Raw genomic sequence first — 13,927 nt, 5'->3', positions numbered from 1 at the left:
CAGATGACATCAGGTGACCTGTTTTTAGTTCTGACAGTCAGCTGATCCTCAGGGCTTCTGTACACAGCACTGTAAAAGCCTCGACAATCAGCTGGTTGTTGGCACTCGCGTCTAGTTTTGAGAGGAAACAATTGCGTAGTTTCAGCTCTGTGCAAGTAAGGATCTTGTATGTATGCACCATTTATTAATTTACGGTGTTTATATACCGCTTTTTGGGCTGCTGTTCCTGTGTCCCTTTGCTCTTACCACGCCCTCGCCATACCTGAGCAGGCCCCAACTCTCGCCTCTTGCCAAGTCTATCTTGTCTGCTTCTTGGATATTGAGAGGCCCCTTTGCAACACAGGAGTGCTGGATTTAAAAATTGGGTGGTATGGTATGGAAGGAAGTTGCACTCAGATAGTTACGCGGGTTTTCCTTCTCCTCTAGCCTGAAGTCCCACCTCCTGGTTTTGGGGGGCCCCTTTATCCACCAGGAAAGAAGGAGTTTCAGCAGCAAGCTGTCACAGTCCTCAAGGAACAGAACCACCTGCTGATCAAGGTAAGGGACAAATCCACAAAAAGCCAAGATACACAAAGACAGAGTGGTGGAACTGAGTGGGACAACACCCACAGGGGGTCCAATGGTCAAGAAGGCAGTTTCTGCACATGTTGTAGAGGGAAATGAGGGGTAGATGGGGCTCATCAACTTGGGAAGGGAGCCCATCTAGGAGAAGGAAAACTCTGGTCTTAAACCTCCTCTGCCTTACAGTTATACGCATTTGTGAGAAAATACACATTTGTGAGTAAACTCCAAGGAACAATCTGTGCCCGCTACTTTGTGGGACATCTTTGGGACAAGAAAGGGCTAAGGACAGGCATAGGCAAACTCGGCCCTCCAGATGTTTTGGGACTACAACTCCCATCATCCCAGACCACTGTCCTGTGAGCTAGGGTGATGGGAGTTGTAGTTCCAAACCATCTGGAGGGCGAGTTTGCCTGGCTAAGGAGTAAATCCTAAACAAATCCAGAGCGGAATCCCTAAGGTGGTTAGATGGCGCCTTGTACACCTCCTTCCGGCAACTCCTGCAGCCCAGCTGGTGCCAAATGTATTGCTCTGCTTTCCTATGGACCCCATCAGCGAGGCCAAGATGGGGGTCTTGTCATCTGGGCAGCCCAGGACCTCCATGCACACGGCCCAGGCTTGCACCCTGGAGAGGTTACGTACTTCGGTGCTGCTAATGCAGCCAGTTGACCTCACCCCCCAGGGGCGCACTCCATTGTCTCTCGAGACAGACGGATGCCAACAAGTCAAGCAAGAGTGAAAGCCAGTGGCTGCTTCAGGACTCGCCCTTTTAGGAGGCAGACCAAGGCAACCTGCTGAGACACAGATTTTGGACACATTAAAAGGTGTCCACCTTGATCCCCCAGAACTGAGTCCCTGTATTCCCCTCTCATTCATGAAGTCCAGTGCAACAACATAGCGGTTCTGTTCTTGATAACGCTGCTTGTCTGCCTAACAAACGGTATCGGTGTTTTGATTTCTGGGAATGAAGTTGAGAGATGACCTAACCTGGGGAGAAAACAGCAAAGACCCGATGAAGTGAGCACAGCAGAGGTTATATTTTCTGAGAATCCTCCGGAAAAACAATCTCTCAAAGGACCTTTTGATGGCATTTTACCATTGCACTGTTGAGGGTGTATTAACTTATGGTCTGTGTGTGTGGTTTGGGAGCTGCACGGCCAGGGAAAAAACACTGCTGTCCAGGGTTGTAAAGACTGCAGAGAGAATAATTGGGTGTGCTCTTCCCACCTTGGATCAAATCTATGCTTCCAGGTGCCATAAGAAAGCTGCAGAGATAGTGCAGGATAGTGCGCACCCTGGAAATGATCTCTTTCAGCTTCTACCTTCTGGAAGAAGGTACAGGGTTATAAAGACTAGGACTAGCCGTCTGAGAAAGTCTCTACCCAAATGCAATTCTGGTTTTAAACGCAGTACAAGGAGTCTCTATAGGAGTATATTATAAAATGGGGTTTCAGAGTTTTTAGGGGTTTTTGAATGTCTTATGTAGATTTACCAGCTATACCAGCTGCACTGGCTCCCAGTGGAGTACAGGATCAGGTTTAAGGTGCTGGTTTTAACCTTTAAAGCCCTATACAGCTTAGGACCCTCGTACCTATGGGACCGCCTCTCCTGGTATGTCCCACAGAGGAACTTACGGTCTTCAAATAAAAACATCCTGAAGGTCCCAGGCCACAGAGAGGTTAGGCTGGCCTCAACCAGAGCCAGGGCTTTTTCAGCTGTGGCCCCGATCTGGTGGAACACTCTGTCACAAGAGACTAGGGCCCTGCGGGACTTGACATCTTTCCACAGGGCCTGCAAGACAGAGCTGTTCCACCAGGCCTTTGGCCCAGGCGCAGCCTGACTCCCTCCTTTAGCAATCTTTACAGAACTTAAGCTTATGGTTGCCATCAATTTGATTTTAATTAATTTTTATAATGAAATGTTTTTAGAATGTTGCACTATTTTATTGTTGTTAGCCGCCCTGAGCCCGGCTTTGGCTGGGGAGGGCAGGATATAAATAAATTATTATTATTATTATTATTATTATTATTATTATTATTCAATTTCATTGTTCTGTATTGGACAATGACAATAAAGATATCGTATCGTATACAGGAAGTGTCTGAGAAGAGCGACCGCATTGCCCAGCTGGAACAAGAGAAAGCAGCTCTTTGCAAGCAGCTGAAAGAGACCCGCGGCTACAGACTACCCAGCCACAAGGAATCCACCTTTATCTGACAGCCAAGGCCACACTCTGTCCACGGTCAGCGGCATGGCGATGTCCCTTTGTCCCCCCTGTGCCCGTGACATCACTTCCTTCGGCTGGCCACCTTTCAGACAGACCTTTCTTGTGAAGGGGGCGTCGCAAACGTTTTCTCCTTTATGCCATTTCGGCCTGCTCCTGCAAGAGGCGCTAGAGGAACGCTAGACCTCTAGTCATCCGGCCCAATCCTGAGGGGCCCGCAGCTCAGTCACAGAGCATCTGCTTGGCATGCGGAAGGTCACATGTTCAATCCCCGGTGTCGCCAAGTAGGGCTGTGAATGTCGCCCCCTCCCCGCCTGTCTGAAACCCTGGAGATCCACTAGCAGGCAGTGTAGGCCAGGACTGAGTTAGATGGACCAATTGTCCGACTCTTGCATACATCAACCTCTTTACGTTGTTGTTCAGTGGAGAGCTAGCGGATGTGGGATGGTAGCCGTAATATGTGCATATCCCCTCGGTTTGCATCATTTGCTTGGGAGATATTTTGAGACAGAGGATTGCTGTTACTATGAAAAGCTGGAAACAAAGGGCTATTGACATTCATGGAAAGGAGGAGGTGGGAAGGCAATTGGCCTGTCTGAGGGAAGGAGCCAGAGATGTGGAACATTGAGGGCGAGGCTGGAAAGAATGTTTCCTGGCCCAGGGCTGCCATTCAAAAGTTGGCTGGGTCAGACATTGGGCAGGGCCCCACTCCCGGGTGCCACAAGGCCCCTTGACTTGCTACACTGAGGAGGTGGACTAGGTGAGGGAGGCCACCCACCTACCCCCACCCATGGAGGGTGGGAGCCAGTGTGGTGTAGTGGTTAAGAGCGGTGGACTCGTAATCTGGGGAACCGGGTTCGCTTCCCCGCTCCTCCACATGCAGCTGCTGGGTGACCTTGGGCTAGTCACACTTCTCTGAAGTCTCTCAGCCCCACTCACCTCACAGAGTGTTTGCTGTGGGGGAGGAAGGGAAAGGAGAATGTTAGCCGCTTTGAGACTCCTTAGGGTAGTGATAACGCGGGATAGCAACTCCAAACCTCCTCCTTCTTCTTGCTCAAAGGGCCCCCACAGCCTAGAACCAACCCAGCCCCGGCTTTTGCTCCATCAGCACAACTCAAGACGTTGTGCTCCAGCTTGAAGCATAGAACCTTGTTTTCTTAGCATGAGTTTAGGACTTTGTGTTAAGACGCAACATTTCACACTCGGCAGTGATGCAGAAAACATGGCTGGGCTCTGGTCTGGTTCCAAGACGTTTTTTTCTGTCTGATGTGAAGGACAAGATGGCGCCTCCCCTATTCTGTGCTGGCTACACTGGCAGCTGACTCTTCTTTCAGCGCTGGTGACCAGAGAGGACACTCTGTTGCACCCGGAGGTGGCAGGCTAGAATTGGGAGGCACAGAGCAGGCCCTGCCCTCTTCATGGCCCCTCAGCAACAGGAAAACCTGCTCACGAAAATGAATGAGACGCCCCTTTCCTTTGGGGCACTTTTGCTATCTGCCATATCCTAGAGCTGCTGAACATTGTCCCTCTTATGTTCCCACTCAAATCTTCCTTCAAAAGACAGGACCGTAACTCTCTCCTTAGCTGCCAAATTACATAGACCTTGCCTTTTGATAATTGGGTACAGGGGTACCTTGGTTCTCAAACTTAATCTGTTCCGGGAGTCCATTCCAAAACCAAAGCGTTCCAAAACCAAGGCGTGCTTTCCCATAGAAAGTAATGCAAAATGAATTAATCCGTTCCAGACTTTTAAAAACAACCCCTAAAACAGCAATTTAACATGAATTTTACTATCTAATGAGACCATTGATCCATAAAATGAAAGCAATAAACAAGGCACTGTAGTGACACAATCCATCAGTAGCTGAACTGAGTTCCACACAGTCACAAAAACAAAACAAAAAGAGCCACAAAAACAAAAACGCAAAATAAATAGCAAAAACAGACAGACCTCAGCATAACACTCAAAATGGAAGTGTGGCACTCAAAACGGAAGCGTAACGCTCAAAACGGAGCACGTTTGGCTTCCGAGAAAGGTTTGCAAACCGAAATACTTACTTCCGGGTTTGCGGTATTTGGGTTCCAAGTTGTTTGAGTACTAAGGCGTTTGAGAACCAAGGTACCACTGTATAGCACTCTTAGTCTGGTTATATTTCCCTTCTTCGGTGAGGTAGGCCATTGCTATTGTGGGGAGAACCGAAACGAAGAGGTCATCTGTGGCAGCTTCGGGTGCTCTTTCCGTGGTCCAAAGATTAAGCCAACGCACCAACATTATTATTCCTCCTCCTCTAATTCAACACCATTCCGTTAACTCTTCCCGTTTTGTTTTTGAAGAAGTCGCTTTCTTATTAAGCTTATTTTCTGATGGCCTTTGTTGACAGGACATCCATAGCCATGAAGCCGGAGGGGAAACAGAGTGGCACACAGCTTTTACTTCTGGTTCCCGTTTGAAAGATGGAAAAGCGGAAGGGCATAGCAAAGCCATGGCATCCTAATGCCTTCCATTAAAAAGATGTTAGGCTAGCAGGTAATGGGAGCAGCTAGGGCATGGGAGCTCAGTTGATGGAGCATCTTCTTTGCATCCAGAAGGTTGCCAGTTCAATCCCTGGCATCTCTAGGTACGGCTGGGAATGTTCCAGGAACCTTGGAGACCTGCTGCCAATCAGTGTAGACAGTACTGACCAATGGTCAAACTCTGTTTGCGGCAGCTTTCTTTGCTCCTATGAAAAAGACCAATGCCTGACTCCCTAAATATCCACTACCGTTCAAGGCAAACATGATTGTGCTAGACGATAGGCCTGACTTGCTGTAGGCAGTCATCTACATTCCTGTATTGCAGGGAGGGAAATATGAAGCAACCTCCTACATAGGATTTGCCTATAGATATTTGCCAGGGACCCTTCCCATAGGTATATGCATAATCTACTTTTTTGTAGGGTGCCAAGAACTGGTCAGTCATCTAGAATCATAAAACTGGAACGGACTACAAGGATCGTCTGGTCCAACCCCTGGCAGTGCAGGAATAATAATAATAATTTATTATTTATACCCCGACCATCTGGCTGGGTTTCCCCAGCCACTCTGGACGGCTTCAAACAGAACACTAAAATACAATAACCTATTAAACATTAAAAGCTTCCCTAAACAGGGCTGCCTTCAGATGTCTTCTAAAAGTTTGGTAGTTATTTTTCTCTTTGACATCTGGTGCGAGGGCGTTCCACAGGGCGGGTGCCACTACTGAGAAGGCTCTCTGCCTGATTCCCTGTAACTTGGCTTCCTGCAGCGAGGGAACTGCCAGAAGGCCCTCAGTGCTGGACCTCAGTGTCCGGGCAGAACGATGGAGGTGGAGACACTCCTTCAGGAATCTTTCGAACCCACAGCCCTGAGATTAAGGATCTTGTGTTCTACCAACCGAGCTATCCCTCAGGTCTCTGTGTACCCATTTGATCTCTTTGGCTCATGTTCAGTATTGGGTGATTTTGTTAATCCAGAGAAAGCAAAAATTGGGAACTGCTAGTTTCACGTGGTCATTTTCTACCCGCAATAGTTTTCTACCCTCAACAACTTCCACGAAACTGAAGTATACAGGGGTATTTTTTTCCACCCAAGCCTATTCAAATGTGTCTCAGGGTGATAAAATGTCTCGGAACAAAGCCATGTGCGTTGTGTGTAAGGAGAAAGGCACCTATTTGCTGGCCTGGTTTGGGATTTCCTTGGAAAAAATACGACGGACACTGTTTGTTAAACCCCAACAGCAAAAATCAATAGGTGTCCTAAGTGTTTTTCATTTACAGAACAGAAATGGTAAATGATAAGTGACTGAAATTTGGGGACAGGGCTTACTCCTGGCACAGGTGACAATTTAGAAGTACGGCGTGGATCAGCTTTTGTGTAATTTCTAACCAGAGCGTAAGCCTCGGGTGGATTTCAACTCCATTTTCAAACCTGCCATTTAGAGCTGGGTATTTAGGATTTTCCTAGTGATCTGAACCACTGGCCTCCAGTGCCTGACTCTACATAAGCTGCCAGGCCCTGTCCACTATAAACAGGTATTTTTAAAAGCCAGCATTGATGATCTTAATCACTTTCTCATACAGAGGCTAGCAGCGACCCAAACCTCAAATCACTGGCTCCCCCTGCTGGCTTGAACAATATAACACTACTCAAATGTTATTTATATTCCCTTATTCCCCTTTCGCATCCCCCAATTCTCACCCCTTTTTTAAAACAACAACAACCAACCAAACTTTATTTATTCAAACGTTTGTATAGAAAAGAACTGAAATGTATGCGTGATTAAAACATATTTGAATGCACTGGGTTATTTTAATTTTGCACCCTAATCTCACTTCCACACCCCCTCGGGGGGCGGGGATCCTCAAAACCTATTGCACATTTTATTATTGAAATAGTTCAAGAGGAAAAAAGCAAGACACCACCATTCTATATTTCAGTTGACACAAAAGTCGAAAAATTTCCAAATGCTTCTTTTTATCCATTAAACAAATATCTATCTATATACAAAACAACAACAACATGAATCTCATACAGCGAAAACTAAAATATCCAGAACTTTAAAAAAAAAAAATGCATACAAATATAGAGAGGACGATTTAGACTCAGTAGGCAAAAATATACAGTTCAAGTTTAACTGAAACAAAGTCTGGAGAAGAGAAATGCTTCATGCAGAGAATAATCTCAGATCTCAGAGAATAATCTCAGATCTTAAGGCACGCTTAAAGCCAAATTGGTGGAAGACCTGTGGTCAATTCTCCTAACAACATTTTCTTTACTTCACAGTGGCTGCGGAAGAGCTAGTGCTTTCAGCAGGAAAGCCACTATTTATTTCCTCAGCTGAAATATCTGCCATCTTCCCCCCACCCCACCATGGTGCTTCCTATATGGAAAGTGGGACAGGTATATTGAGTTTGACCAGGAAAACAACACAGGGGAAAGTTTGATCATCACCTCTCCCAGCTCAGTCATATTAAGACTGAATGGCCCAGATCTCACTGCAGCTAACTAGCAGTAGCCTGATGGAACAGGGGTTGCAGAGAGGGAGGGAGGCCATGGCAGGGCCCAAGATGGGAGGAGGAGGCAAGACAGACCCACCTGAGCAGGGGAAGGGACCAATTCTGTTCCAGCCAGAATCCCCTGCACAGGTTAATCTAGGAAGAGGCAACTGGAAATGGATTGGCAAGGCTTGCCAACTCCCAACTCTTTCACAAGAGGAACCATAAAAGGGTTCTCCAGAAAGCCGGCTGGGCCACTCACACAAAAGGAGAAGGTGTGGAGGTCTCAGTTCAACAGCTACTAGATCATGGCTAGACTTCTTAAAGGGTGTCAGAGGACGCTCCACTGTTTTTTTCCTGCGACAGACTAACCCAGTGATGAAGTGGCAGAGAGGCAGGAAAATAGAATTGGGAAGAAAGGCACACATAAGAACAGGAGGAAGGAAGAGCGAAGGAAGATTTCCCGGGCCAGCCCAGGACATTTGTTGCCTGAAGCAAAGATGATTCCCCACTAGCAACCCCCGATTTCATGCACAGAATCTAGCCAGACTGGCTATTGAACCTCGTTTCAACTCTGGCAATAGGACAGCACTTTCCCACTGCACACCTAAAAAGGAGCAGGCTTGTTTTAGGGGGTGCAGGGCAGTCTGTGTGGGGCATGCACACAGACCTCTTCTCCAATGCTTTAACACCCTCGGCATCTGCTTCCTGAGGCAGCCGCCTCCCTCTGCCTAACAGTAGGGCCAGTCCTGAGAATTCTCTTGAGTACGCAAAAAGAGAATGGAAATCGATCGCTGATCAGAAGGTAACAGCGTACAGAGGGTGTCCAGGCAATGAGCACGGCCTGTGAAAAGTTTTATACAGCCATAGTAAGAAAGGAATTTAGAACAGGTGTGTGAAAAGAATGGAGGGGACTCTGGGGGCAAAGGAATGAAGAGGACAACAACTGTAGGATAAACTGATTGGGGACCATTTCAGGGGTAACAGGAGACTTGGAGACCACCGAATATGTTTCCAGCTGGCAAAAATGAAACAGTTAGCCTTGCACACTTCTGGCGGTCAGGTCAAAATATATGGGGAGACGTACACAGAAGCAGAACGGGTAAGAACTGCGACACACAAGAAGAGGCTGCAGACAGACAAATGATTAAAAGGGAATGGGGGGAAAGGAAAAAAGCATGTGAGATGGGGGAAAGATGGCCTGTTCAGTCTGGCTAGTAATGCCCTTCTGCGCATGGAACTTATAGCAGCGAGGATGTGGGTTTGGGCCCCACACATCTCCCTCCAGGGAGCAGCCATGCCCCTCTGGTCGGTGGTTCTGCATGCGCAAGTCCCAGTTTCAACCCTGCCACTGCCCATTAAAAGGATCTCAGGTGGTTAAGGCTGAAAAGCCAGCAGGCACCCCTACCAGACAGCTCAAACTGGGATACATGACCCAAAGATCTGGCTCAGTTATACGGAAGCTTCTTCTATTGTTCTCTTCAGATAGACTCTGCCGCCGCGAAGCTCAAGAGCAGCTCAGATCAGGTAAAGAGGGTGGAATCTGAGGCTCGGAGCGTTTTACCACCTATCAATCACAGTGCAATACACACGTCAGTAGTCAGGACCCGCCTTGTGCTTTGAAGGCCCAGAATTCAGGACCTGCCCATCTGCTTGGCATCTTCCAAGCTCATTCATTCTCTTCCTCGGGAAGGCAAAAGGCCACAATATCCCTACAGCCTCTACAGTCAGAGAGGTCCCTTCCTACAGCCGGGAGTTTCCCCTACGACACACACATCATCCATCCAATTGCCATGGACACCATTAATGCCCACCCCCAGGACGCAGCAGCCCCTGCTGCCGCCACAGGCTTCCTAAGGACCTCAGGAGGGGACGCTCTTGGCTTCACAGTAAGAGCAGGGGGCGCCGACGCAACTTGGCACCGATACTTCTGCCCAAGAAGGTTGGTGACCACCAGCCTGGCTTGCTGCGAGCAACAGTCCGAGGTGTAAGCGACGGACTCTGCCAGCCCATCGGCATGGTGAGCGACCACGGCGCCCCCTTCCACATGCACCGAGCGGACACCAGCTTCGTCCCAGATCCGCAAGGTGGCCGTCCAACGCTGGTCGTGGCAAGGGGTCCGTGGTGGGCCACAGAACCCGCCGACAGAAGTGACGTTGCAGACTGGGGAGGAGACTGGGTTCTGCACCTGCGGGCGAAGAGGAGCTTCCTGTTACAGGATATCCAGAAACGAGGTGGTCGGATATAGGGTCTGGTAACCAAGCCTGATGAGGAACAGTTGAGGCAGCTGAATATGTTTAGCTGAGCTAAGAGGAGACTGGATAGCCATCTTCAAATATCTTAAAGGCTGCCACATGGAAGATGGAGCTAGCTTGTTTTCTTTTTTGTGTTTATTATTATTATTATTATTATTATTAACAATCTATTTTTGACAAAGAGAGCGGTCTGATTGGTTGTCTCTTAAAGATTATAATAATAATAATAATAATAATTTATTATTTATACCCCGCCCATCTGGCTGGGCTTCCCCGGCCACTCTGGGCGGCTTCCAAAGGAATATTAAAATACTATAATACATCAAACATTAAAAGCTTCCCGAAACAGGGCTGCCTTCAGATGTCTTCTAAAAGCCTGGTAGTTGTTGTTCTCTTTGACATCTGGTGGGAGGGTGTTCCACAGGGAAGGCGCCACTACCGAGAAGGCCCTCTGCCTGGTTCCCTGTAACTTGGCTTCTCGCAGTGAGGGAACCGCCAGAAGGCCCTCAGTGCTGGACCTCAGTGTCCGGGTAGAACGATGGGGGAGGAGACGCTCCTTCAGATATACTGGACCAAGGCCGTTTAGGGCTTTAAAGGTCAGCACCAACACTTTGAATTGTGCTCGGAAACGTACTGGGAGCCAATGTAGGTCTTTCAAGACCGGTGTTATGTGGTCTCTGCGGCCGCTCCCAGTCACCAGTCTAGCTGCCGCGTTCTGGATTAGTTGTAGTTTCCGGGTCACCTTCAAAGGTAGCCCCACGTAGAGCGCATTGCAGTAATCCAAGCGGGAGATAACCAGAGCATGCACCACTCTGGCGAGGCAGTCCGCAGGCAGATAGGGTCTCAGCCTGCGTACCAGATGGAGCTGGTAAACAGCTGCCCTGGACACAGATTTGACCTGTGCCTCCATGGACAGCTGTGAGTCCAAAATGACTCCCAGGCTGCGCACCTGGTCCTTCAGGGGCACAGTTACCCCATTCAGGACCAGGGAATCTATCAGGACCAGGGTATTCTATCGCATACACAGGATCATGGGTTTGGAAGCGACTGTCCTCCCCAAACTTGTAACGCTATGACCCATGAGTACTTCCTTGCTCCTTTTGACAAGCCTGCATCCTTCTGATGGTTTTGAAGCAAACCATGTGTATGGAACCTGTGCAGATATCTGTCGGACTACAATTCCCACCATCCACTGGTCATGCTGACTGGGGCTGATGGGATTTCGAGTCCAGCATCGGGGAACACACACCCCACAGGTTCCCCATCCCAATATATAAACAAAGAATAACTCCAAGAATTCTCCCATGGGCACCCTGCTCCCCAGTTTTCTTCTCCCACAAGACTCACCAGAGGTAGAGGCATCACAAGCAGCTGTAGATGGGCAAAGCTAGGATCCCCAGATGGGTGAAGGAGGCTGGCCTGCAGTGTCAGGGTGATCACAGAGCCAGGATCAGCGGCATCAGGTACATTCAAGGTAATGAGTCCAGTTGCTGTTTGGTTAAAGTCCAATTGTAGCCTGCAGAAAAGGAGAGTGGAAGTTGTAAGGTTTCTGTTTGTGCCACTGGTGCAGTGCTTGGAGTCACAAGACTCTGTTTACATTCCAGGGATTCTAGACTGTTGGAAGTCTCACGGGAGACGGATGTTTATATTACTGGTTTCCTGTTCCTCTGTTTCGGTTGCCTCTCTGCTCTCACAGAGAGAGGATGTATTTTCTTTTCTGTCTGCGTAGTTAGAAATAAAACTCTTCGCAATGTAGCTCATATTTCTCATCCTTCCCTGCTGCTGTATACTCTGCGTAATGGGGGAACGTGCCTGGAGCTTCATCAAACGCTCAGGTCATTAATCACGTTTCCTCCTGACCATCACTATTCATCAAACGCTCAGGTCATTAATCACGTTGGAAGACTCGACCGGAGGAATAGTTTGGTTGAACGCAAGTCCGACAGAAGTTAATATTTAAGAAATGGATGGGTGACCTAAACATTATCAAGCAGCTTCAGTATTTTATCTAGCTGTTTAAAACATGTATAGACTGTATTTCATATAAAACCAGGAGTTTGCAAGGTAAGATCATGGGTAGGCAAACTAAGGCCTGAGGGCCAGATCTGGCCCAATCGCCTTCTAAATCTGGCCCACGGACGGTCCAGGAATCAGCGTGTTTTTACATGAGTAGAATGTGTGCTTTTATTTAAAATGCATCTATGGATTATTTGTGGGGCATAGGAATTCATTCATTCCCCCCCCACCCCCAAAAATATATAGTCCAGCCCCCCCACAAGGTCTAGGGACAGTGGACCGGCCCCCTGCTGAAAAAGTTTGCTGACCCCTGGGTAAGATCAATACAATATGGTATGACCAGCAACAAAACTGCCTCCACCGCTAATCAGAGACGCAACACCCCTAATTTCTTTCCCCTCTAAACATGAGGAGCTAGGGGACAAAGACCCGCACAGAGGCCTAAACCCACATCACCCAGCTTTTAAAAACATTCTCACGTGCACAGGCTCCAAGAAAGTTCACAGCCTTAGGATCTCAAAACATTTCTTATTTTGGAACGGAAATTGAGTTTTTAGGAAGTTGCATTCTGCGCAGTGCAATAGTGGAATGCGCACAAGCCCTGCCTTTGGAATGTGGGGCAGGGCATAAATGACTAGAACACACCCAGTTACAATGCTAGGAACTGGTGTCTTCCATGGTTGCTCATTCATCAGAATTACCTGGAGCTGGAGATGTTGACCGGGAACCCAGGAACGCTGCTTACCCTCAGATCATACTGCTTGGGTGAGCCGGGATTTGTCACCTTCCAGGCAATGGTAACAGGTCTCCCTGGGAACACCGGAGCGTCTGTGCTCAGCTGGAACAAAGCAGGGTGTAGGTTAGAGCTCCCTAAAGGAAGGCATGCGCAAATGCTCAGGCGCATATTTGCAGTTAGGTTTGCACAGATGCGGGTGGCACTGTGGGTTAAACCACAGAGCCTAGGACTTGCCAATCAGAAGGTCGGTGGTTCGAATCCCCGTGACGGGGTGAGGTCCCGTTGCTCGGTCCCTGCCAACCTAGCAGTTCGAAAGCACATCAAAGTGCAAGTAGATAAATAGGTACCGCTCCGGCGGGAAGGTAAACGGTGTTTCCGTGCGCTGCTCTGGTTCTCCAGAAGCGGCTTAGTCATGCTGGCCACATGACCTGGAAGCTGTATGCCGGCTCCCTCGGCCAATAAAGCGAGATGAGCACCGCAACACCAGAGTCGGTCACGACTGGACCTAATGGTCAGGGGTCCCTTTACCTTTACTTGCACAGACCAAAAAAGCATGACGGTGTGCCCCTTGATTTATTTTTTTAAATGTCATTAAAAAAAGCAGTTTACAGCCATAAAACCTTACAATAAAAAACAGCAAAATGTTAAGAGCAGGTTACAATTAACCCTTGGCAGAAAAGTATTTTTTTAATTGCCTGCACAGGCCTGGCAGAATGGCATTTTTCTTCCAGCAGGCATTTAACATCTGGTACAGAAGGCACCTGCTGAATCTCCCACAGGACTGGGCCAGTGGCAGCCTCTTTCTTCTTATTATTCTTTTTTTGTGACAAATTAATAATCATAAATAAATAAGAATAAACATGTGCACCCCACCACTAAGACCATTCCATTGTAACTATCCAACCTCCCAAAATTTCAACACCTCTTGCAGTGGTTTGACCCCTTTCCATTTTAACAGTACAAATTCTCCTCAAAATCATTTCTTCTGCATATTCCGCAATCTTACCTTAATGGCACTTATTAATTTATCATTAATAGCTATATCCCACACCTCTTTATACCATTCTTCCATTTTATATTCCGCTTGCCCCTTCCACTTCCTGGCTATAAAAATGCATGTAGC

At 47.9% G+C, this 13,927-nt stretch overlaps 2 protein-coding genes across 9 annotated transcripts in view; one reads left to right on the top strand and one right to left on the bottom strand.

Moving 5' to 3' along the window:
- SAPCD1 (suppressor APC domain containing 1) overlaps positions 1 to 7,101 on the top strand; it is a gene marked incomplete at its 5' end in the record, with an annotated part of 31,467 nt that extends 24,366 nt beyond the window's left edge. Inside the window, 2 exons of the mRNA XM_080993111.1 lie at positions 427 to 537; positions 2,656 to 7,101. Of these exons, the coding sequence (XP_080849237.1) occupies positions 427 to 537; positions 2,656 to 2,778 (234 nt within the window). The 3' untranslated portion in view covers positions 2,779 to 7,101. The remainder of the gene's footprint in view (positions 1 to 426; positions 538 to 2,655) is intronic.
- VWA7 (von Willebrand factor A domain containing 7) overlaps positions 1 to 13,927 on the bottom strand; it is a 46,634-nt gene that overhangs the window by 1,236 nt on the left and 31,471 nt on the right. For 5 of the 8 annotated variants that reach the window (XM_080991631.1, XM_080991635.1, XM_080991633.1 and 2 more), the window contains 3 exons: positions 12,770 to 12,906; positions 11,400 to 11,568; positions 7,082 to 9,985 (listed from right to left, as the gene is read on the bottom strand). In XM_080991631.1, coding sequence (XP_080847757.1) covers positions 9,560 to 9,985; positions 11,400 to 11,568; positions 12,770 to 12,906 — 732 coding nt within the window. In that variant the 3' untranslated portion in view covers positions 7,082 to 9,559. Of the gene's footprint in view, positions 1 to 7,081; positions 10,062 to 11,399; positions 11,569 to 12,769; positions 12,907 to 13,927 lie in introns of those variants that run through there. The other 3 variants (XM_080991636.1, XM_080991634.1, XM_080991638.1) reach the window with 3 other exon arrangements.

Source organism: Podarcis pityusensis, assembly GCF_964106645.2.
Source record: "Podarcis pityusensis genome assembly, chromosome: 2".
In the NCBI taxonomy this organism is placed as follows: domain Eukaryota; kingdom Metazoa; phylum Chordata; class Lepidosauria; order Squamata; family Lacertidae; genus Podarcis; species Podarcis pityusensis.
The sequence above is the reverse complement of the archived record's forward strand: the minus strand, read 5'-3'. Positions and strand labels throughout refer to the sequence as shown.